This window comes from Haemorhous mexicanus, chromosome 5 (genome assembly GCF_027477595.1).
Source record: "Haemorhous mexicanus isolate bHaeMex1 chromosome 5, bHaeMex1.pri, whole genome shotgun sequence".
Classification (NCBI taxonomy): Eukaryota; Metazoa; Chordata; class Aves; order Passeriformes; family Fringillidae; genus Haemorhous; species Haemorhous mexicanus.
The window spans coordinates 31,743,419-31,769,396 of record NC_082345.1 but is presented as its reverse complement, the minus strand read 5'-3'; the positions used below and the strand labels follow the sequence as shown (position 1 = coordinate 31,769,396).

At 41.8% G+C, this 25,978-nt stretch overlaps 1 protein-coding gene across 1 annotated transcript; it reads right to left on the bottom strand.

Annotated features, from left to right (window-relative positions):
- Window positions 1-13,275: 13,275 nt before the first annotated feature.
- Window positions 13,276-25,589, bottom strand: NDUFA12 (NADH:ubiquinone oxidoreductase subunit A12). The gene is made up of 4 exons (XM_059846782.1): window positions 25,439-25,589; window positions 22,337-22,419; window positions 21,282-21,369; window positions 13,276-13,547 (listed from the first exon to the last, which is right to left on the bottom strand). Exons 1-4 carry the CDS (start codon window positions 25,525-25,527, stop codon window positions 13,367-13,369), a joined length of 441 nt encoding a protein of 146 aa, XP_059702765.1. The 5' UTR covers window positions 25,528-25,589; the 3' UTR covers window positions 13,276-13,366.
- Between the last annotated feature and the right edge of the window lie 389 nt (window positions 25,590-25,978).

Sequence of the window (25,978 nt, the reverse complement as noted above, 5' to 3'; positions counted from 1 at the left end):
TTGGCTAACTCAGATACCGAGCTGGTGCATCCAGGAAACATTTTCTATCTTGAACTGCAGAGACATTTGAGAATGCCTGCCCTCTGGAAGGCTGCCTGGCCTGTAGATCTTTTATCAAACTGGGGTTTGCCTTCACTTTTGCATTCTGTCTGAGCATACAGAATTCTTTATTTTATTTAAATGAACAGATATTATTCCTGACTCAGGACAGCATTAAAGAATCCTTAATCACTTTCTTAAGGTGATTAAAATTTAGTGTGTGTTGAAATGCTTTCTTGCATTGACTCCATAAAGGGCGAGACTGTTCTAAAATGATTTTCGGTCTTTCTTAGCATTGCTTTCCACTGCCTCTGCAGAAGAAATGCAATTTGGAAGTGCCATTCACTGTATTCCTTCCCAATCCACTAGCAGTATCTTCTCCACCTGAAGGATATTTTGAGGAGCAAATCCTCTCTTGTTACAACTTTCCACACAGGGCACAGCTCTCAAGAGCCCCACAGCAAATCCACACCAAATGTAAATATGACATAACACGGGCACTGAAAGCATCACAGTTCACTTGAAAATTGTAATAATGACCTACTTTTTATAGCAGCAAGCATTTGAGAACATGGCAGTTCAGAAGAAATGGAGAAATATTTCTCTGCCTTTTCCAGTCGGTGCCTTCTGGTGGGTTTCATTCACACATGAAATGCTTATTGCCTAGCTCAACTGCTGGAAAGTTGTTTACCTCTACCTTGCCTATGGGCAGGCTCCTTTCATGGGAAATGAAATAAATTTACTTAAAATAAGTAGAGGAATATCCACTCCACTCAATATTCCTCACCCACCCAATAATTGCAGCTGGTTTTCCTTCTTACAGAACAAAAACCATTTTAAACAGCAGGAGTAATAAGACATAAATTTGGCAAAAAAGGTGTAACTTTTTCCAGAGCCATTTGGAAAACAAGGCAGGCCCTTTAATTACCAAATGGAAATAAAGCTGTCAGGCATTTACTGACAGTTTTTCAAAATTATCTTTAGCACACACAGCACAGAGAATATATTACTTCAGTGCCCAGTGTTAGATCAAAGTTTGTCTGCCATCTATTAGAATGAAAAAATATGAAGTCTGAAGGTGACAACTGGTATTTCAACACAAAAATGGAAACTCTCAGACATAAAAAGGCTTTTGTCAAGATAATCTCCATTTAAAGCTCAACAATGTAAACGGTGACCAGATTGAAGACTGCAAGCACTAGAACCCACAAAAGTGAGACACTGAAAAGATGACTTTTATTTAGCTGGCATTTTCATATCTGTTAACATGGTGTACTGTGAGCAGGACATGGGCTGTGCAGAGCAAAAGGGAACACCATGGATGGCTGCATTGAATTAGCTGAGTAGTGTAATGTTTACTGCTCCATAAAACCCATCATATGGAAATCAATTCCCATCACAGAGGTTGTTGTTATGTATTTTGGCTGTTGAATTGTAAATCAAATGGTAGAAGCTTAAGTTCAATATATAATGTGTCTTTATACAGGATTTTTTTGTTTGTTTGTTTTAGCAGTTACTCTACACAACTATGACTTCTTGTTTTCAACAAATGCAAAATATAAATTGTCTGTGGCAGCATGTATTAAACTGATTTAGCTCTTGTAGTCTGGCAGGAAAAGGGCAGAGAAAGGCCATATGCCTATTGCAGAGGCATTCAGTCAAGCCCTAGATGGCCATTACTTTCTGCTTAGAAAAAATAGGTGGGATCTTGGGCAGCATGAAGAACTCTTAATAATGAGGCAACCTTTTGCCTCATGATTTGGCTTATTATTTTCAAAAGGTCAGCTGTTAAATGTAGGTAAATACAAACTCTGTTGCACAAGAGCTGGAACTAGAGAAAACCACATGACCATATGCACCCACCAAAATAGCTTTGGCTTTTTTCTCCCAGGAAGTGATCACATGCCCTGTTTCCTCTGCACACCCTGAATCCCCCCCCTGCTTCCAGGGCTCGCTGCCTGCCGCCCCACGGGCTCACACCCCACGCCGACTGACCAGCTGGGACACCCAACATCATGGGAAAAGTCACAGAAAGCAGAATCTGATAACTGGATTTGATTGCATTTGAATTCTGATTTCCCATTTTTTGTATTATTTTAAACAGAGGGTGATCAGTGTGACATACAGTCTCACTGATGATCAGGGAATTCAGTCCCAGCTCATTGCTCTTGAGTCTGTAGAAATGGAGAAAACAGAGAACAGCAAGAGACTAAGAGAAGAGTAGGAGTTTCTATTTTTCCTTTACAGTCCCCTGACTATACCTACCCCAATATAAAGCAGTTGCATATGAGTCATCAATCATTTTAAAGCCTGTATTAGCTTGTGAGCAGGTTATGAGCTGAAATGATTAACAGTCATCTAAGAGGGGTGGGGAACACTTGCTGCTCCATGGCCTGTTCTTCCTCATAGAAGTCACCAGCCTTACTGCACCTCTAAGAGAATAGATTCCCTAGTTCACAGGTTTCCCTGAGTGGAAAAATGAGGTATGCAAGCACTTATCCTTCTCACCATTGCCTCTAAAGGCCAGGCAGCTCCTACTCAGGAGGTTTACATGCCAGCTGTGAGGTCAGTACAAAAGCACACAGAGAGCCAAATACCTTGGGAGAGTGGCTGGTTCAGAACTGAATGGTGAAAATGTTAATAATACAGAACAGCTTAGTATTTTTAATCTTTATTTGGAAAAAAATAGGATTCCTATAATTCATATAAATTAGAGAGAATTTGTTCTTTCATTGTCAGGAACTGAGGAAGATGTGTAGGATGAAGATGTAGGATAACCTGGCATGTTTAGGGGCCCATGAACCTCAGGAGTAACAGAATAGTTGGCTGAGGATTCTTTTCCACAGACCTTGATTTTGAAGGCACTGGGGGAATTCCAGGAGACTGAAAGAATACTTATGCTGTGCTAGTATATAAAGTGTTGAAGTGACTTAAGATAAATGCAGTGACACTCCCTAGCAGGGACAGGGAGTGTAGAAAAGACTCGCTGGTAGAGACAACAAAGAGTGACAGTACTCCAAGAATGAGCAATAGGCACAGAATGTCAATTGTGGTGATTTTTCTGAGACTTGCCAAAGAAATCTCATTTCATCATTTCAGATTACAGGTTTGTACAGGTACCTGTGGAGATGTAGCACACCTAGGTGACTGCAAGGGGGTTAATTTTGTACTCTCTAAAACCTAATGAAAAGTTAGCAATATACCATGTCAGAAAAGCCTTTGCTAAGTTGTTTAGAAAGAACAGTTTTCATGAGTATAGTTTTGTTTAGCTCTTCCCTCTGTATTTCAAGTGTCTGCTGCAGGTTGTCCCCCCTCTCAGTGTTGGTTAATATGTAATTTGGGAGCTCTTTGTTTAGAGGGAGGTGTCTGAGTGTGGAGCTGGGGCTGCAACCAGCAGGATATGGGTGCAATGGGAATGTCAGGGTACAAGGGAGGTCCAGAGCACGGGGTGAGCAGTACTCAGCACTGGAACTAGAGGAGCCCAGGGCTGCTGCCAGGTGCTAGACCACAGCCAAGCCTCTCGGATGGACCTGTTCACCCACTGCCTTCAGAACAATCTGAGTTCCCCATGCAATCCTGCAGCAAGCAAACAAAAATGTCTAGCATGTCCTTGACTAGGTGCTGGAGGCTTGATGGGAGTAAAGCAAGCAAGAGGAGAAGGATGAATTTTACACTTCTTTTACAGGATTGGCATGATAGGTAGTCCTCATTCTGAAAAGACTGATGAAAAAATAGAGAGGGTAGAGAACCACAGAAAAAAAATTACAAGGGTAAAGCGCTTTTCATGGAGAGATGGAGGGTTCCATCTGTTTAGCTTGTCAACAAGGAAAGTGAGAAATGACTTGCTTACAGTGTGTAAGTGCTTTCCTAGGCAGAAAATACTGGGGAGTCATCACTTCTCACAGCTTGCAAAGAAAGACAACAGGATCCAGTTGCTGAAAACTGGAGCCAGCCAAATTCAATTAGAAATTAGGCCCAGCTTTGTAAAGATACCTCCTTAGTAAACACATGAACAAGGAGGGACGATTCCACAGAGCCAGACAGGGTGCTTTGTGAGAGATAGGCTTGGGCCACATGAGACAGCTCACTCAATTTGAATAAAATAAATGCAAGTCAGTGATTTCTAAATGGAGGGATTAAATTGTCAAAAAACTTAAAAAAAAAATCAAGCTCTTAGGTCTACTTTGCTCAATTCATGGATGTCTGTCAGACTAGAAGAACAAGGGGAGACATCTCCAGTCTCTTTTCCTAACAAAAGAGTCACAGATAGCTGAGAGGGAAATGGCCAAGAATGACATGCTAGGAAGACAAAATGGAAATCTTACACCTCTTGCTTCTTCATACTGACAACTATTCACGGAACCTTCCTGTTAGGAAGGTTCCTGGGGGATGAAAATGAAAGACCATCTTTAATTGTATTGGCCACTGTATTGATGCATTTGCATTAAGCACTCAGCTCCATTGGTGATGAGCAGAGCACCATTAACATCCAGAAGGGGCAGCCTTGCAGGATTGGAGGAAGGGGGAGAGGCAGAAGGCTACTGGTGTGAGATGGGACAGCAGATCTGGTGCAGGAAGTCAGGGGTGGCACAAAACCGCTTGGCTGTAGCAGAGGGGAGGTGTTCATGCTGCAGAGGAGGCAGCATGCAGAGCTATGGTGGCAGCCCCTGGAATGAGGCAACACAGGATGGAAGGTGGCCAATAGCCTGCAGAAAACTGAAGGGAAGGAGGAAAGATGTGCAGATGCACCTCTGAGTAATAACACAAGCTCATCGACTGTTCAAGAGAAGCATAACTATTACCTGCAGAGAGCTTCCCCCTGCTTTGCCCTCAACTACAAAATCTGTTTACACTACTGGCCTCCCACTGCCTGCTACATTGCTGTAACAGCAGTATGTCCTGCTGGGAAGAAACCAAGCTGCATGGAAAAGTTTGCTCTTGGATCTCACCAGCTATTGCTACAGTGCTCTCAACACCATGGGGCTTCTCAGCAAAAATTGAACTATCCAGCACAGCGAGTGAAAAGCTTTTCAGTGCTCTTAGAGGCTTCAGTAAAATGCAAAGACAAAACATTTATGCAACCCATGGGCTAGGGCTTTCTAGACCTACTGTGGCATGGCTTTTGGGGATTAAAATAAGAGAAGTGGGAATTTCAGGCAATGCTGAAGGTGCGAATGGGTCCCCTGTATACTTAAGATACATAAAGCTAAATAGCTACCAAAAGACATTTACAAGCTTAAGCAAATTCATGTGATAAGCATAAATATTCCTGTATAACATGCCTATATAAATGAGCATGTGTTTATTAACCCTATTTAGGAGGTTACTGTCTTTCTTAGAACAGTTTATTTTAATTGATAATTCTTATTTAAATGTTATTTTAACTGAGGCAGAGGGGATGGACAGAAAGGGGAGGACAGAAAGGAGGACAGGATAGTCCTACAAATTCACTCATGGCTCCATGTTAACACTGACAAGCTCAGAAATTATCTAAATTGCTGATGTCTTCTTCTCTGAAAGCCCTGTATGAATAATAACACACAAGTGCTAGTCTAAAGTACTTTTAAACACTTGATTCTAGGTAGCTTAGGGTGGGTGATGCAAGTGGTTTTTTTTCCTTAATATCTTTCTGTAACAAGATGCTATTTTGTTAATTGCAGAGCACGAAGGTAATTACACTGTGGAATCGTGGGCTGTGACACGAGGGTGCTCATTCTGGCCAGAGTGGAGTTAGACAAATAGATGGTCGATCATGGCTTGCATTTCCCTGTTGCTGAGTACAAACAACAATTACAATCCTGATTAATAGGAGCTACAAGTACAGATAAGAACCCACTTGGGGTTTAAAAGAAACAAAGTTTATTTAGTGTAGTTCAACAAGTCCTACAACACCGGTTAATTGCTGCTCACTGCTTTTCTTCTGCAGATACATCATTGCCCTCACAGGCTGGGTTTGGAGCATCCAGTCAGTGCTTCACCACGATGGACACATTCACTGTTTTTGATGTTTGCTTCTTGAAAACCAGTTTGTGCTTTTCTTCAGGTGCCAGACACAAGCCTGCAGCCATAGCACAGGTGAGTAGGTGGCAGGGCTACTGCCAGCCCCCTGTAGCGGTAAGGTGGCTGTTACGGGGGTGAGTTACACTGTAGTTACTTGCTGTCCTTTCTTTTGTAAGCTGCAGTGGTGAGTGGCAGGCAGCAGAGAGGACTGTGCTTTGGAGAAGCTTTCCAGCTCTGAGGAGGAAGGCTGTTATTAGCACAGAGTTGATAGATGTTCTAACAATTGTTTGGATCCAAGCGAGAGGCTGGCACCTTGCCAGGAGGACAGATTTGTTGGGGGTGAAGGGTAAACAGAGCCAGGTATCCATTTCCCATCTCTGTGCTTTGTGGGGGAGTGGTTGCTGTGGGCTTTGTGTGAGCCACAGCAGGGACAGCGCATGCAGATCCAGCTGCAATGGGTAACACAACTCCCCAGTCACTGGGCAAAGCTGGACGTTAGATTTGGGATTAATCTCTGTGCCTGTGTTTTGTTGTTACAGACGTAAAGAACCCCAGAGAACTGCAGAAGAGCAGAGCAGACAGCCTTGGTGCTGAGCCCAGTGCTGCTGTCTCCTGAGCAGCCCTTCCCAGGGCAGGCACAGCCCTGCCCGCAGCCAGTGCCGGGTCCCCAGCCCAGAGCACCCACGCATGCACCTGCCTGAGACTGACTGCCAGTTTTGCAACCTACTTTCTTGAGTGCAAAGAAAAATATCCATGATCAATTTAATTCTTCATTCAGCTCTCATAATTGGTTACAGTAAGTGATAGTCGGGTGTTGAATTAATTTTTGCCCTCTCAAGTTCTGTCCTTTAAAATGTGTCAAAAGACATGTTGCTATTTACTGCAGTTTGAAGTGATCCTGGAAATATCAGCTTCTGTTGCTGCTTTTCAAATCCTAAACTTCAATGGCTAATTCAAGCTTTGAAAACTCAAAGACTAACAGCTGTATAAGGAATTTTTTGAGGGAAAAAATCAATCAGAAAAAATCAATCAGAAATTATTTGAAGTCTATCATTTGAAGTCTGTTGGAAAGAATTTCAAGTTGATAAAACACAAATTAACTTTTGCCGTCAGTATTTACAGCAACAATACTCCAGGACAGAGAGACCCAAACTGAAAAATCTTATTAATTAAAATGCAACCAGATTCCACTGGAGGGGAATGCAAACTAAATAGCAGGAGTTAAAGGAAAGCCAGGCAGATTTTGGAGGTAGATAGCCACCATGACTTCCAGGTGCTGGGCAGAGCCCTTGGTACCACCAGCATCTTGCCCTGTCCATGCAGCAGAAGAAAGGCAGCACAAATCCCTTGTTGGCCTCTGTTTCTATTTCCAGACTAGCTCTTCTGCTTTAGATTCACATTATGAATGGGCTCTCTGGGGCACAGACATGCAGAAATTAAGCTTTGCTATACCCAGAAGGCCAAGAGCACTGCCAAGAGTGGGCACCTGATTTAGACTCATGGTGCCAAGGCTCAGTTTGAGATTCAGAGGTGATGTCCCCCTTCAGAGGCAGAGGTGTCTCTGTCTCTTTGTGCTGAGTGGACCAAGCCACTTCTAGGCCAGGTCCCAGAGAGATGTGGAGGTCAGACTGAAGATGTTCAAGGTCAAGTGAAGATATGCCAAATAACATAAATGTCCTTCTTGTGCTGACAGTGATCTGCTGCTGTGTTGCAGGCTAGTGAGGTGTGTCTGAGGCTCATATATTTATCTTTTTTTTTTTTTGGAAAGTAAAGCAGATCCATGAATTCCCCAACATCCAAGGTAAATAAATCCTCTCTTTTTTTTAACACAGCTGCTTCAAATGAAAACATTCTATGGTTTTCTTGATTTCTTAGGCCACTGCCACACACAAGGAAAGTGCCACACACATATTGCTGAATTTGATTTTGCCTCACTGGATTTTTATGGATGGTTACCCTCAAAAAACAAACTATTAATAGGCCTGTGTCTAAATGCTCGACCATGTGAGACTTCATCTGTTACATTCAGGCTGTGTTTTGATAGATTTTTATTCCATTAACTAAAAATCCTTTGGGCTGTGAAGGATATAAAACAGTCCTACAACCACTTGCCCTAAAACTAATACTTAAATATCACAGGGAAAAAAATGAGTAGTCCATTAGAGGAGTGGGAAAGGAGTTACATCATAGACAAAGAGAATGAAATACATATGAATTCAAGCAGTATAAATCAATGAAAAACAAAAATCTTTTGAGCTGTGATTTGTTTAGGTGATGCTAATAATACTACATATCATTAAAATAGATTTTGTAACTCTGTTGTTGTTTTAGAGATTAAATTACACTAAAATAAAAAAAATGTAGTTTTGGGGTAATTTAAATAAAGAAAAAGCTAGGCTCCTGAAATTTCAGTTTTCTGCATATCCTTCTTAATGGGAACAAATTCCAAAACAATTTTGATTTTAGAAGCAATTTGTGAAGCTGTCCAATGATCATTGCTCCTGCTCTAAATTCCCAGGCAAAAATTAGCCACTAACTTTTCACTCATGCACACAAACAAAAATTCCTCCTTAACCTCTTCTGCCTTTTCTGGTTTATAGTGCAGGGTAAACAAATTTAAATGAAGAAATTAATTATTTTAATTAGCAAGTGAGAAATTTTTATTTGAATATGAATTTTAAACTAGCATTACACATCCATATAATTTGATTTTAAGAAAGTTTAGCATTCTGTGTTGGAAACTTTGTAATCCAAATTTCCACCTAAATATAATCTTGATGCTAAATGTGGTATTTCTTTTCCTACCTATTTACTCATGCCCATTTGTACATACAGATCTTGGTTGAAGTACATGTATTCACGTTCTAATTTTTTTGTACTCTGATAATATTTAAAACCAAAGAAATCATTAGTCAGAACCTGTAAGCAGAGAGGAGATGTATAAATTGAAGTCTTAAAGTGCTTTTTCAAAAAGACTTTAAGCACCAAACCCTCTAATAGATGATTATTACATATGTATATTGTAATACATATTTAAAAAGACATATTAAAAAAAACAATGCTTTTTTCCCTCAAAATCCTGGTTCATTTCTGCCCTTTATGTTTGTTGCCTGTGAACAAAGCTAAGACCACCTGCAAAATTCATCAGCATGGGAAGTGACAGTGCATGGGTTCAAGTGATTAAAGAACATAAGGAAATAGCCAGACCTGGTTTTGGCCCTTCAGCAAAGGGGAGCCTCTGGCAGCTCTGATTTCTTCTGCAGATTGAGCACGGTCCTGCTGGCAGCTGGGAATGGTGCACACAGCAAAGCACTCCCCTTCCTGGCTCCGTGCTGGAGGTAAGTCAGCATCAGCTCTTGGCACAAGAGCCTTGCTCTGCTTGGCAACCAGAGGGTGGTGTTCAAAGCCCAGCAGGGCTCCAGGACTCAACACCTGCTGGGCCCTTCCCCACTGACATGGGCTGCTCTGATACCTTGCACTGAGATAGGCTCCCCTTGGTGCAGCCCAGCACCTACTGTGTGAGGAACCTGCCGTGCCATTTAAAGGCTGCCACTTTCGCCCACACCTTGAGGTTCCCACTTTTGTACAGACCTTGTAAGCAGCATGTGAAAGCAGAGCCTTTAGATTTGCAGGTTTTAACCTCTAAGTAAAGCAAGGATCTGTTCCTTCTCTCCCCACCAGCTGCCACCAGAATAATAGGCCCCACAGAATTAGTAAACCAAAGGTTTCACTCTGAATGCATCACAGCTGTGGAAAACAGATACTTTAGTTTTTGGGGCTGATGACTTCCAGCTCTATCCAAAATAATTGCCCCTGTAATTCCAATCAAGACTGCTTCCCAACACCAGCTTTAGCAGGAAACATCCCAAAAACTGAAGCCTGAAGTTAGATGACATAGAAATATGAGTTGGTGAATATCTGAGTGCTCTCAGTGTGCACTCAAGGAGCCAGCTGGGCACAGTGTGCAGGAGTCAGTAGCATGGCACTAGTTGGACGGGAAGTGACAAGGCCTCCTGCCCTCTCCTTTCAGCATCCTTAAATGCCCTAGGATGTCCCTGCCTGTCAAAGATTTCTCCTCTTGCTGTAGCTGGAATGGTTATGAGATGGTCTCCTGATGCTCCTTTCACCACTGTTCTCTGCTCCAACACGTCCTGAGCAGTTTCAGCTGAGAGGGCAGAGAGGTGCAGCCGTGCTGAGAGGCAGCAGCGAGGCAGGATGCAGAGCCCCATGGAGGGAAGGGCACCGTGCCAACACACGGGGCTGGGCTGAGCGTGCTGGGGGCACAGCAAAAGCCTGCAAGGCAGCTACAGCAAAGAGCTGCTGAGGACCCTGGGAGTCTGTTCCCATATCAGAAATTTGTTTATTTTAAAACTCACATTTAATGCAAGAGGAATATTTCTGTCAGTGCTTCAGTTGCACTTGCTTAAAGACACTGCTGTGACACTTGGCCAGCTTGGCATTCAAAATGTCATTCAGACCAGAAAGCAACTGAACCTGAACACTGAGGCAGATGTCATGAGCAAAGGTGAACTTCCGTACCTGAACGAGGTTGCGGATAAGAAGACTGAATTGCAGAAGCGTTTGCAGAAAGCCCAGCGGAAGACCACTGATTGTTCTGCATATGCTTTATTTCCTGTATGTGCCTTGTGCAATCTACCTTGGAGGAGCACTGCTACAAGACATGTCACTGAAATGGTGCATTTAAAATCCAGCATTTTCTGGTTAAAGCAGAATGAGCAGGTTTCTATCCCTCCAGAAATGGGATTGATGATATTTTCTAAACCAAGCTACTGAATCCTAGACTTGCCTGCAGGCCAGGAGGACATGCTATTTTTTCTCTTTCTGCATAGCACTGCTGCACACATAGTTGTTCAAAACTGTTTGCTACCAAAACATTTCTGTTCCAGATGACAGCAAAATGACAAACAGGCTGAGATCTATTCTTTCAGCATGGAACTTGTAGGAAGAGTTACTTCCTATCCCCTAAGTACAGAATCTCATTCCCAAATGTACCTCCTGATGTGTGTTTAGGATGCAGTCCAAAAAGTCACAGGACAAAGGAAGAAGAATAGAATTGGTAAAAAAAACGCATTAAGGAGAATAGAGGCAAAAAAAAAAAAAAAGAGTTAATTTCTCTACCTGTGTTTGTTGCTCATCTATACAGGACTTGTATAGATGAGCGTTAGTGATGAAGCTCTCCACGGGCACCAGGGCAAACTTTGTTCCTAAGGTCAAATAATCCATCAAGATAAAAATGTTAAATAAGTCCTTTCCACTTATGCTACTCAGTATGGTTCAAATTGCTTTTCAGCAGTGCCCAGTGCTTTTGCTGACTAAAAGTAAATTAAACATTATCCTTTTCTAATTAGATAGGTTAGATGTTGGTGCTACTTCCTACTAATTTAAAGAGTAGAACTAATTTAAAGAAATTAAAATTAAAACCCCCACCTTTACAAAGTTAATTAATACAGAATTTGAGTTAATAAGGAAGGATACAACTGAGGGTTAAATAAACCAGTCAGATGGGCATGCAAAGGAAAATCAGCCAGTCTGGAGTCAGTGGTACAGTGTGGGGGCTACGGGAGCAAAGGTTTTTTCTTCTTGACAGGCAATTGCAAGCATGTAATACATCCAACCCCCTTCTCAGCCATCTTTAACAACATTTCTGCAAGTCATTACACTGAGTGTAATTGCCAAGGGCTGGCAGTGGGGTCTGCAGGAGCCTCTGCGGGGAGAGGCCAGGGCTGCCCGGTGCTGGATGCAGCCAACGTGGCACAGGGCAGGGCTCAGTCCGGCTGCCAAACGCGGGCACCTCTGGGAAAGAGGATTTGAGGTGGGGCAAAAAAATATTGCAGAGGCAGAGGATGGAAGGGAGGAAGAAGTGGACAGCAGTCACCTGAACACCAAGCTGAAAGTGGGAGGAGGGTGAGGAGGTGCTGCCAGAGCTGAGATTCCTGGCAGCCCCAGGAGGTATCCACAGCAGCCAGCAGGCATTTCCCAACAGGACCCTCAGCCTGTGGAAAACCCATACTGGCTTTATCCAAAAGGATGGCAGCTGATGAAGAGGAGCCAGGCTGAGGCAGGGGCAGGAACAGCAGAGCCCACAACAACTGTTAGGGACTGACCACCATTCCCTGAGGAGGAGGCAGAGGAGTCAGGAGTGAAGGTGTGAAGTAATAGGAAAGGAAGGTGGTGTTTTACAGTTTTTGACATAGTTTCTTACTATGCAGTTTTATTTGGCAATAAATTAAAGTCTCTTTTGCTCTCAATGGTAACTGGCAAGCACTCTTCCCATCTTTCTCAACCCATGAAGTTTCTCTTTTCTTCCCCAACCAGCTGAGATGCTGGGGTGAATGAGAGGCTGGGTGGGCACACCTCCTATCAGTTACCCACAGCGTGGAGCATCAGGTACAGGAAGCCTTGTGGAGAGGGCACACTTGGCTAAAATACATAAGCAGACTGGAATGAAAGTCAACCATTAGCAAGATACAGAAAAAAGCCACAGCCCCAACCAACTCTCTTTCAAACGTGAACTTGCCACCTTCACATTTTTGAGACTGGGTTCTGGCACATTTTACTTCTCTACCTGCTAAAAAGGTGTGCAATATTGGACTTCCAAAGACCTTTAAAAATCTTGACACAAGAGAGCAAACAGTCCATCTCAAACCCTTATGAGAACATCCTGCACAGCAAAAGAGATTTTTGTGACAGAGGGCCCTCTTCTTATGGCTGAGCTCCCTGATGGGTGAGATGTCATTTGATTCATGTAGCCTCACAAGTTTTATATTATGTTTCATCCCATACTGGAACACAGCAATGCGTTTTGCATACTCATGCACATACTTAGGAACACATTATGAATGAAAACTATAATCCTGACTGGTCAAACTACACTAACTTGTCTTATAAAAATTTATAGAGATGGCTTCCCAAATAGTACATGAAGAGTGCATTATCTGTCATGCAGAAACAGTCAAAGGAGGATGGTAAAGATGAGAAATCTGTATTTCAAATGCATATTTGTATTCTGCTGAATGAAACAAATATGAGTAACTATCACAGGAATGGTTATCATGCTAAAAAGAGTTAGAGAGCTGCTTATGTGAAGACAGGACACTGACAATATGAGAAAAAGCACAATGTGTTGATGAGATTAAGACTTGCTATGTATTCCGTCCTATTTCCAAAATTTTCTCACTTGTTTCCCTGCCCCCAATTGAACAAACTAAACTACAATTACTATAGGAGGCTTTTATTCCGAAGAAAGCCAGTGAAAATACAGTTTACACTGAAAGCCCAAGCTAGACAAGTCACATTGTTGCTGTTGTTATTTGCTGGATGGTTTAGGTGGGATCCACTCGTGTATCTTCTTGCGAGTAGTAGAGTAAGGCACATACTGCTCAGGAGTGCCACTCACATTGAATTTATGGTTCTCCCAGATAAATTTACGAGCAACTGGTGGATGAGTAGTTGGAGGGTCATCCGTCATTGAGTGCAGCCAGCGATGCCTTAAGAGGAAAAAGACACATTGTTATTAAGGAACATCAGAGGATGTCTACCAAGCCTATCTCCTGACTCCCACGGGTCCTCCTCTGAAGAGACACTAAGTATTTATTCTGAGAAGGGAAAAAAAGAAAAAATTAATCCAGTGTGACTTTGAATGAGACTACAGGATATTGATTTTTATTTGTTTCACAAGCATAACTGATAAGTAACAGTTCTGCCTCCAAGCAACTGAAAGCACACCTACGTTCAAATTTCCTGTTCCTTTGTACACTCAGAATTTGGGCAGAGTTTGTTGTCATTGGTTTGTGCAGCCTTCACCAGGCAGCCAGGTTAAGGTAGGCACTAAAAATGACAAAACCACCATGTTTGGTTTTGTTGCCTGGGCTTTTTCTTTGTTAGGTTATGGCGATTTGTTTTGTTTTCAATTACCAGAAGCCTACACTGCACAACAATTTCAATGCCACTTTCAAAGCACACATGAGGCTGCCCCTTGGGATACAGATTAACGGTGTAAGTACACCTAAAACAAGCACATAAATATTTACTGCCTGCACAACACAATGATTAATACCAATCAGTAATGGGGTAATTACCAGTGATTAGCCTTTACCTATGAACTAAATGTCAATCTGTCTCTGTGCAAGCAACAGTCATGATCAAGCAAAGCATTTTCCCTAACAATCTACTGAAACACTGCAGCACGGACCAACTGAATTGATTTCATCCCTTTTCTATTTCAGTGCCTGAAGCAACTTTCAAATATGAATTACATTTTAATTATCTGTCAGTTTACATGTACTTCATACTGTGTGTAGTTACGACAAAAGTAAGGTTATGACATTTTTGCAAGCTTATGCATTTTTTTACTGAGGTAGAATTAAGGAGATTTCTGCTAATCAGCTTTTGCAAAGACTTGACCTAAAAATATGAAGTCCTCTTTTCTAGTTCTATTAGAAAACCTAAAAATTGCATCTTCAGCCCTTCACAACAAATCCAGCACACTTCATTTATACAGCAAAACAAAACCATGATAAAAGTGGTGAGAAATAGACCGACAGGTATATTCTAAATCCAAAGAGCTCTACAGAAGGTTGGTAATCTTTTCAAATTGCTTCTTGACATGTATTTAAAAAAAAAAAAGAAAAAAATTTTCACAACTTTTGCTATAACTTTAGTACAAAAATTTCACTTTAAAAAGTGTCAGCCTAAAGTTCTTTTTCTAGAAGTAAAAACCAAACAAAACCCCCAAACTAAAGCCACACGTTGTAGGACTAAGGGCTGCCCGGAAACTGGCTTGAATATAAAATAAGATGGAACCATAGACCGTTTAAAACTAAGAAGAAAAAACTGTGTTTAGAGGCAAAGAACAACTTCCTATGGGAAAAATGATCCACTTTGGAATCTGGAAGTTACACACATGTGCATAATGCTCTTCCTCTCTCCACTCTCCTTTGTAAATCTGGTCTCATTCAAAGTATACATTTCACACTGCTTTTACTGAAAAAAAAGATAAATGGCTAACAGTTTCTGTCTGGAAAAAGGTGGGCCCGTAGCACTACTATCATGATGTGGTCTGATGATGCAGGATCAGATCTTGCTCAGTTTTAACCCTGGTGTTTTTAACCAGCCTCTGAAATGCCCTGGCCACACCACACAAAGGTCTCACCTTGGACGAACTCTCTTGCCCGACTCACACGTGTCAGAACAATTCTGTGTACTACTGTGCTTCACATCACCTCAGGTATCACGAGGCCTCATGACAGCCTGCATCAAGGTTGGCAGAAACACTGCAAGAAAGCTAACTTGACAGAGAAGGGATCCTGTGCTCACACCCAACAAGCTCTCCATTGCTAACAGAAACAGAGTTGTGGCATGAGAGGGCAAAAGAACAGTCCATTCTGCTTATACTGACTCAAGGACTGCATTTCAAAATGCTTTGAAGCATCACTCCAGAGGAGCCCCAGCTTTTCAAAACTGCTCACTGTAACATATGCTGGCTTTGGCCAGGGCAGAGTTGATTTTCTTTTTAAAAATAAAAATTAAGGCTCTTATTGTAATGTGCAAGGGATATTAATAAAGTAAATTTAACTCTTATGTGACTGTGCTGCTTTGGGCTAAGGTAGAGTTAATTCTCCTGACAGTGGCTGGTATGGGGCTGTGTTTTGGATTTGTGCTGAACACAGGGCTGATAACACAGAGATGCTTCTGTTACTGCTGGGCAGGAGTTACACAGAGCCAAGGCCTTTTCTGCTTTCTGTACTGCCATGCTGTCAGGGAGACTAGGGGTGTATGGGATGCTGGGAGGAGACACAGCCAGCACAGGTGACCCCAACTGCCCAAAGGAATATTCTGTACCACATGGCATCATGCTCAGGATATAAAGTAGGGGGAAGAAGGAGGTAGAAGGAGATGTTTGGACTGATGATATTTATCTTCCCAAGTCACCATTATGCGTGATGGAGCCCTGCTCTCCTGGAGATGGCTGAACACCTGCCTGCCCATGGGAAGCAGTGAATGAATTCTTGTTTTGCTTTGCCTGTGTGCAACTTCTGCTTTCCCTGTTGAACTGGGCTATCTCAACCTGTCAGTTTTCTAGCTTTTTCCCTTCCAAGTCTCTCCCCAGTCCCACTGGAGGGAGAGTGAACAAGCAACTGCCTGGGGCTTGGAGTCTGGCTGGGGTTAAACCATGACACAGGCAACTTAGAGCACACACATGTTCACCTAGTGATGCTCCTGTAACAGAGGGTAAGGATCCTGCACAGAAATCCCTATTTAGGCAGTGTCATCACACCTTACTATCTTCATGCTCCCCAAGAGCCAGGCACACCACCAGGTTGGACAAAAACTTGTCAGACAGAAATCCTGTTACAAAAGCCCTGAAAGACAGGCTGGAGCAAGCACAGCACTAGAACTGTATTAATGCTCAGCTACAATCAGCTATATTCCAAGCTTGTGTGATGTCTGCTACGTCTGTCATTACAAGTGGGTTGTCACACATTCATTCCTTGAAACATCAGAAAACTTTCACAATAGCATTTAACAGAGTAGCTTCACCTGTCATTTAAACTTTTTTGCAGCTTCTAAAAACTAAACCAATAAAATATTTTAAAATACAGCATTTTTGAGTAATTAATATCTTTGGGTTTAAGATTTTCTGGATTTCTATGACATCAACATGAAACCAGGCTTAAATTTAAATAGAACAGGAAAACCAATCCTTGAATCACATTTTCTCACTGGAAAGTAAAAATAAAATTGCTCACTGACAAGACACGCCAGTACAGTCACAGGTATTGAAAAACATGAAGAAATTTCAAAAGTTTGTTTAGATAATCAGTCCACTATGAATTATGCTTATATTTAGGAGTTTCAGGGCTTAACCTGGTCACAAAAGAGTCCCCTTAGAAGCACAACATGTGACTTACAAAAGCATTTTGGTTTGCAGAGTCTGTTCTCTCAAACAAAAGCTCCCACTTTCCACTTAAAATCATAAAGACTTTATTTTGGAAAGACTTTCCCCTTGACACCTGCCTCAAAGAATCGTTCGAAGCTCTGAAATCTCAGACTCTACCCCCAGATGCTCACGAAAAGCTTTTCATGCACTACATTGAACAGCATGAAAAAAGAGATACAACATCCTGCAGATGGCCAGATTTCTATACAAACTCTGCCTATAAATCCAGTGTGGAGAAAAAAAAGATTCAAAAGCAATTAATGACTGAAAACCTACAAAGAAGCAGACAACTTGCACAGAGCACAGAAAAATCAGCATGATGCAAGCAGCTCTGAAGAGGCTGAAGAAGCTTCCAAAATCAGTCAATAGTCACGAGGAAGCAGACTGAGGCCAGCAAAGCCTTTGCACTTTTTCTTGCATAAATGGATAAAAGACACCTCAAAGTATCTTCAAAAGCTCTCAAGACTATGTAGATTTTTTTCCAAAGTTTTAACAAATATTCAAAAGCAAGTAGATTTCAAACTGAAGCTACAAGGGACTGGAGCCAATTACGTGATGTACAAGCTGTCAAACAAGAACTGATGCTACACAAACTCAGCAGCCACTACCATATGTGCATCTGCAAGGTTCAGGCACAGCCTGTGCCAGCTCACCATGTTTGCCAACTTGCTAAAATCCCCTTTTTGCCGCACGTTAACCATGCTGCAATGAGACAAGAGAAATTAAGAGGTGGGTTCAGGTCATAGGGCAGAGAAGGAAAAAGGGATAACAAATATGTTTATTTGTTTACCATGGGAGATAACTTTAATTTCTCATGCAAGTTGTTACACCACAGCAATGAGATGGCATCCAATTTACCTGAAAACACCAAATTAGCATTCAATCGAGTTATAAAACCCCACAAATTTATTGTGAAGCTACTAGAAGGATGGAAGTTTTTCTGATCCCTTCTTTTTCTGTTCAACCTTTCTGTTTTGTTTTCCTTGAAGGCAAACTTGATAAGCAGCATTTTTACAGGAGAATTGCACATTTCCTTACATTTTCTGGTGTGCTGGCACTTTAAGTCTGAGGTGCTACATTTCTCCCTGTCAGATCAACTAAAGAGGATGCAGACTACTAAACTGAAGGTAAATTTGCAATACTTCACTATATGAAGTAAACACTCCTGGAGCTCCTTCCAAAGATGTCGGATTTGTATCATAAAGAAACAAACCTCAAAGTACAACACAGACACCACAAATACACAGGACAGTCCTGGCAAAATGAAGTGCCCTACAAAAGGAAAAACTATTCTCAAATTACAGCTCTTCTTTCCCCACAGGATCATACTGAAAGAGCAATTTATTTTTAACTAGTATGTACACTTACACCAGTTGTGAATTTGTTTGTTCAAAGTATTTGGCCAAAATGCAAACCAAAGTACATTACACCAGAAATACAATAAACAAATAGCTTAAATATAGGCCAAGGATTAGTGATGCTGCAATGGAGACATCCATGGAAACACTAACCAGAGTCCCCACAGACATTGCTATAAACGGATTTAACTTCTATTGTTTATACATTCATAGAGCACACCCGATCTGTGTGCTCAAAAATGGAAGCACTGAGTTCCTGCAAACAACACTGACTAGGAAGAGACAAAATAAGTATTTGGTTTCACTCACTGTCTAAAAGTGAAAAAGATTCATTTGTGTAGGGAAAAAAAAGTCAAAATATCTTGTAAAGCATTACAAGAAGATTAATATTCGTCATTCCCAAGGCAAGTGTTAAAAATTTTTTAAAAATCTAATTAACTTTTCTCCAACAAAATAGATACCAACATAAATAACAACTAAATCAGAATAAACCACAAGCCTACATATTCTAGTGTGGAAACATTTCTTAAAAGCAACAGTCTCGATTCCCTGGAGAGTAGACATATGTCAAAACAACACTCTGATTTCCTTTAGACTGTGCCATTTCAGTAGATCCGTTGTCAGAAGATACTACATCAATTATTTCAGAACACTGAAAATACTCAGTAGCTGCTAAAATGGTATTAAAATGTTATTACACATAAGGTGATTTTCTTGCTGCTTTTTCTTTTTCTCTAGTATCTGAGAGAAGGTAAAGGGTAGCATTTTCTTCCAGTTGTTTCCAGAACTTTTCAACATACCAAAATGCTTTTTTCCAATTCACCATACATGAGCTTCACTTGATTGTACTTGAACAATCATTCACATTCTACTACCCTGAAGGCACAGAACTGACTGCAAGAAGAGGATAAAACTGCATACCCACAGAACTTCACTGAGCTGAGCTAAATTAACTGAATTCCAGAGTAAAAACATCAGTATTTAGAAGAAGCATTCAGATCACACCCACCTCTAACAGCAGCACTTTAAATACTTCCCAGCTGAGCCAAGGAATGACAAACATGTATCCTACTATTATACTATGGATTTATTCGTTTCTTTCTTAGTATAAGTAATTTCACACAGTTTTAATTTATTTCCAACAAATTTCTGGGTCCAAAATAACCACTCATTACCTGTTGCACAACTCTAGGGTTACACTGACAACAGGTTGTACAAAATATTGTCAGTCTCAATTCAGAAGTCTATGCCATGTTAAAAATTTAAGGCAGTATAGCACCAGATAAAAATTTTTAAAAAGTCTTAAAAGCCAGCATTTATTCCCAGTGAAAATATTTCTGTTTTTAAAGATGTCTGTATGGCAATACACATCAGTGATTTAGATGTGTCACAAACTAGGATTCCGACATAAGAATAAACATATGTTATCATGGGACAAACAAATTTATCAGCAAGAAACACCATCCCCCTCCTTATCACCCCAGCCCCAAAAAACCCCAAATCCACAAACCTGACTGGTACTGCACAACTTGGAACACAAGACTGTTCACCCTTTTGTGCCTCATTACACTTACCAGTCTTGAAAATAATGAAATCTTTACTGCTTCTTTTAAAGGAATTTTTTCCACATTGATAGGAAAACAAGTTTTTCTACCTCATTAATTTCTGTGAAGTAAACAAGCTACATAACCCTTGAAACATCACTTTGATTCTCAGAAAGAAACCCTTTACTGAGGTCTGTAAAGAGGCAACAAATATCCCATAAACACAAGCAAAGAAAAAAAAAACCAAAATAAAAGCCAAAACCTGTGACACAAAACCTGTGCCTCAAAATAAAGAAAATCTTAAAACCTAGCACAGTCTAATAGTGGATAACAACCAGAACCAAACAACAGTTATGCAAAAAGCAAGGCACATCCTGGTGTGGGAGATTCTAATGTCATTTCCAAAAACAATGGCATTCAGTTCTCACCAAATAAGACAGAAAAAAGCATTAACCACATTAAACATAATCATATAAGGCTGGGAGAGCTTGAAACAAAATTGACCAGCTAGAGAGTCTACTCACACACTCCTCAAATGTTCCAGTGAGAGCCACAGTTTAGGAGATTTTATGATCAATCCCAGCCTTGGCACAGAACATTTGTCACAGGAGTAACAGAAACCAGTGTTTGCTCAGTCTACCCAAACACTTCTCTCTAGATGTCACCTTTTGCTGCTTTGTGGCTGAAGTGCTACTCCTGTTCCTTAGGAACTACAAAGAGATTGGTTTTACCAGTATGCACTGGTACTTTCATGGTGTGAGCTTTCTAGGAAAACAAAAAAAGGGGTCAAGAGCTGTGGTCAGAGACCTTCTGGAACTCAAGGCTGTACAGAATTATTACTGAAATGCATGAATAGAAAACAAAACCTCAATAAAAATTAATAGTCAAGTAGCAGTCAACACATGGAGCATCCTGGCACTTTCATGTTTACTACCACATCAGTGTATATAAATTGAAACAATTAGGCTGTTAGTGGCTGTGGGTTAAGGAATGTTGTTCCACCATTGCCATATGCTCCTTAGGTTCTTGCTTATGATGGAAATAAATATTTTACTTCTGCTGGCCCAAAGCCTTGCCAAACCATTAACAGGGAATTACAAGTAATAAAGAAAATTAGAAGACTGTTTTTACCTGCTCAATCTGGCTGGCAAAATGCTTTTCTCAGTCCAAAAAGCAGTGAGTGCCTCTGCCAGGACAGCAAGCAATAAACATGAATGCAGTTCAATATTAGAAGTGATGAGTCTGAAATCTTCTGGTCATAGACAAGACAGCTACGACCAGGAAAACTTTTTTTTTTAAATCTTCTACTTTGTAATATAAGAAAATATCAAGCAATTACACAATTGGTATCTGTTCACATTATTAAACTAAATAGTTTACCATTCAGGGGGCACCATGCTTCCATCAACTTCCCAAAAGGTATTTTTGCCATTCATTTCATCAGTATATACAACCCATCTGTGCCGACCTTAAGTAAACAAACAGAAATATCATATTAGCTCAAAAGAATAAATTATTTGCTTGTAAAGGAGAGAATTCAGGAAAACCAAGGAAAAACATTTTGAGTGATAGTATCTACCATAATGGGCACTAATTTTTAAACCAGCAAAGCTTCTATTTTCCAAGACTTCTATATTTTCATGTAGTTTTAGATGACTGAATCTAACACTCTCACAAGGTAGGAAATATTGGCTATTGTGTAAATGATGGGAAATAAGAACTTATCAAATTTTCAGACAGAGAAACAGGTTTGGGGTTTTTTTTCCTCTGTTATGAGGAGTCATCTCCAAAAGACACTGCCACTGATAACCTAAGACTAAACTAAATTTCAGCTACACAAAACTACCAAGCAATGTTAACCAGCAAGTGCTTTCCCTGGTTACACTCCAAGTTAACCTGCAGTAAGCTTGGCCTGACCAGTGTGTCAATTGCTTATGTGCCACCTGTGTTGCTTTAGGTGCTGCCTTTTTAAGTACTCAAGAAGCTTGATTTAAAATCCCATTACTTAAGGTAATAGTAAGTTTAAGCCAACCTCTGCTCTTTGCCCTGAAGTGGTCATACAAGTAAGTAAAGCTGTGAGGCAGTTTTAAATGTAGTTCTCCTTCTTTCCCCCCCTGTTAAACTACCAGCCTTTAGGTCAAGGACCAAATTCAACTCTCAATCACATTATCATATAGCTTTACCTACAGAGAGACCAGATGACTGGCTTGTATTTATCCCATATTCATTGTTTCAGATAGACTGTGTTTGCAAATGAATTGAGGGATGCAACAGAGAAACAGAAGCTGTCAAAGCATTTCTATAAGTCTAAGACTCACACGAGACAAGTGCAGGGAAGTCAGGCAGGCAACGAGTTGCATTTCACTAGCAGAAAGCACACAAGCTATGTGGGAGCTGCACGGTTGGCTTGGAGGTGTTTACATTAGCACACATACCAAAGAAGTTTCTTTTGTCTTCATAGTATTTGTTTCCATATTTGTCAATTCCTATCAGATTGCCAGTCTTCAAATCATTGACCCTGTGAATTATCAAAACAACAGTTTCAGTTGGTGTCCTCTCAGAATGAAATTGTGACAGAGGTTTCTACAGGGTTAGTAAAAATCTGTATACATGGATGCAAAGATACTAAAAAAACCCCAAACTATTCAAGCTTATGGATTGCAAAACAATCACCAATTCCTGCAACTAATGTGCACCCCATTGACAGGATGATAAAAGCCATACAAAAAGGCTTTTGGGGACTGTCACTTATTTAGCAGTTCATTATAGCAGAAGATAAAGTAATTGTTACCTCTACAAGGTAACAATTTAACACCCACAAAATCTTAAATACTGTGGGAGTCCCAGCGGCACACGTTAATCCACTCAGTAGGAAATGTTGCCATCCCTCTCAAATATTAGCAGCTACTATTTCAGCCTGAATTGCCATTGCAAGTGGGCAGCACTTAAGCAGCACAAGAGACCTCACACGTCTGTGTGGGCAGTAACCTCCAAGAGAGGAACAGTAATAATATTTTAGGCCATTGCAGCTGTTTGCCAAGGAAATACATGCTAAACCATAAACTATAATTGTTACTTTCTTGCTTTTGTATAATTGTGAAAGATCCATGCATTCACCCTGCAACTCTGTGAGACTTACACTGACCCAGATAAGATACATGTGAGTTTCAACTTTTTATATAGAACATATTTTAGCATTATTGTAGAAATCAATCATTAAACTGAGTCTGTGATTAACGTTCTAGTGATAAAACCTTAAAATTAATCAAAGTGCTCTTCTCCCTCTATATTTGTAATTTTGCTTTTCTTTTTACTGATATTCATCCCAGGCAGCATTAGATAGGGAAAAGTTTCCTCTCAAAGGTTTTAGTTGTTTGTAGTATTATGCACACTCTCAACTCAATCCCAAGTGAGAGGAGGAATGTGCTCAGATGAAGTTTTTTTGTTATCTTTTCTCCCAGGGTGCATGAAATTGACAATCATTCTAGCAAGTACTCATTTTAAACCTCTGTGGTGGCAGGCAGAGAAATTCTCTGACACATTCATCTGAAACATTCAAAGATCTCTGGCTCAACTATACAAGCCCGAGTTCCCAGCTTCAGAAAAAGAAGAGCCATTCCACTGCTGCTCTCCCTTCCTTTTCCCCCTCCCTTTCTTGCAAGTGTTCTTATGTCCTTGTCCTGACTTCATGCCCTGAATACCAATATCAGACACTAAGATGTATTTATGGCCTCCTGAGTATATTTTCCAATCAATTTCACTGAATTTTAAGTAAGGAAAACATTTCCAGCCACAAAGACTCTTAGTAATTTGACTTCATAGCATATAAATCTTCTGCATCTGCTTCAGTGGAAAACATACAGAGAAGAGCAGGGAAATTCAGAGAAACAGTCTCCTGACTTGGGTGAATAATTTTTTTCCAGTTACCAGTGATCACTTCTTAAAATCAACTGTTGCAAGAAAAAACACCTTTATAACTCTTCCTTTAAACACCACACCTATTCCTTGAGCTGGGAGGGATGATTTAATGGCTTGAAAGGTGAGCAGGAGGCAGCAGCTGTTTGCAGTTGGTGTGGTTATGAGGATCAGCTGTGCCTCCCCACCCAGCACACCTAACTTCAATCTTCTGGAGGAAAAAAAGGACAGCACTGCCTCTAGTCTTGCCTGCCCTCTTCTGCTGTGAGGTAGAAAGCTGTGAACACAGCCTGAGATCTCAGATTGACAAAAGATCTCTGAGGAGACATTTATTCAGCTGTGCTTAGGAAGAGACACTCTGATGACAGCTAACACTCAAACTCTTCTACACTTTCATTTCCCCAGCTCCATTTCTTCTTGAGAGCTGTCAGAGTAATGGCTATAGCCTGAGAAGGAAAACAAATCAGAGGAAACAAGCTGGGGGAGGGAGGGGGGGGTAGGTGTCTGACAGAAAACAGTAATTATAATAGCAGTAAAGCACTAGCCAGGGAAACCATGTATTGTTTACTGCTCAACAGGGACTAAATGATAATGATATGAAAATACCGATGAGGCCTGATCAGCACCAGTGTAAAACATTATGTTTAACTCTTCAAAACAGATCAATTTCCTAATACTTTTCCAGGACTAACTATAAAGATAAGACAGGTTACTGACACTGCTGAATTTGGATCACCCACATTTAGACTTCCACTCTCCGTTTCATCAAGGATCTGAATGAAAAAAGAGTACCTTTGTAAACCTGATGCTCCTATTTGGGAGCAGCTTCAAGCATGCTGTATCACAATTGAAAAGAATTGTCACAAGAAAGAGGTGAGATGTGAGTGAGGGAAAAAATAAAACAGGAGAAAGTTTAATGTGGACAAGTGCAAGGTTCTGTAGTTGGGGAATAATAGTACTCAGACATGAATGGAAACAAAGGCTGCAACTTATTTTGCACTAAATACCGCTGGGCCTGGAGGGCATCCAAAGCTGAGCATAGGTCAGCGGTGACAATCCACTGCCAAAGAGCAGATGTGGTCTGCAGTTTGAAGCGAATTAGAATAAACAGAGCCAGTAAGGCAGATGAAGTAATTTTCTCGCTTTAGACCACGGGATTTCAGCAGATGCACGGCTTTCAGATTTGTAGTGTTCAAGAAAGCCACTGCCAGCCTGAGGTGACCCAGAGCACAGAGCACGACGGTGTACACAGAAGCACTGAGTGCAGCTACAGCAGACACACGGCTGTGGCAACAGGACTACGGACTGGGGCTGGACACCAGGACAACCGGCCCGGGCAGCTCAGCATCCAGGAACCCTGAAAGGTGCCTCAAAAGAGAAAACAGCCGCGGGCCCGCCTGGGGACCTCTCTGAGCCCAGCACCCACTGCCGACCGGGACACGCCGCCCTCGGCGGAGCGCAAGGCAGGCGGGGCGGAGCGGAGCGGGCTCCCCCCGAGGCCTGCCCGGCCCCCGCACCGCCCGCCTCACGCCCAGCCCCGCCCGGCCGCCCCTCAAGGTGACCCCGCGGGGCGGCGGTGGCGCAGCGGGAAGGCCCCGCCGCCCGCGCCGGTGCCGCGTTACCTGAGCAGCTGCAGGATGGCGCCTCGGGCGCCGCCGTGGCCGCCGATGTGCTTCAGCGCCCGCTTCAGCACCTGCACGTACTCCGCCATCTTGGGGCGGGCCTCCGCCGCCCCGCCTCCCGCCCGGCCGCCCTTGGCGACGGCGACGGAAACGGAACCGGAACCGGCAGCGGGATCCGCCTGCGGCCTTCCGTGCGGCCGCTGAAGGGCGTCTGCTGCTGTGGGGACAGCGCGGTTTGGCCCCCAGTCTGCACAGTCTAGATTCGTGTTGTTTATTGCTTACACGTGAAGGTCAGCAAGAAACAAAGAACTTCAGGATAGGGAGAAAAGCCTCCTTATAATAGAAATGTCTACGGACAGTCCCTTATTTCACACAGGTCACAAGATGTGTGGTGAGAAAAGTTACCAAGACTTGGCAGTGAGGAGTCCAGGACTGCCCGGATCAAGACTCAAGGGGCAGGGCAGGTGACATCGCACCCCCTGCACACTGCGGGCGATGGCCAGAGGAGAGCTCGACAGTCTTGTCTCTCCTGGCTTTTCC

Coding starts and splice junctions, on each gene's coding strand:
- NDUFA12 (XM_059846782.1), bottom strand. CDS start 25,527: ATGGCGGAGTACGTGCAGGTGCTGAAGCGGGCGCTGAAGCACATCGGC. Junction 22,420..25,438: donor GCCATCCTGCAGCTGCTCAG/GTAACGCGGCAC, acceptor GATAATTCACAG/GGTCAATGATTTGAAGACTG. Junction 21,370..22,336: donor AGACAAAAGAAACTTCTTTG/GTATGTGTGCTA, acceptor TGTTTACTTAAG/GTCGGCACAGATGGGTTGTA.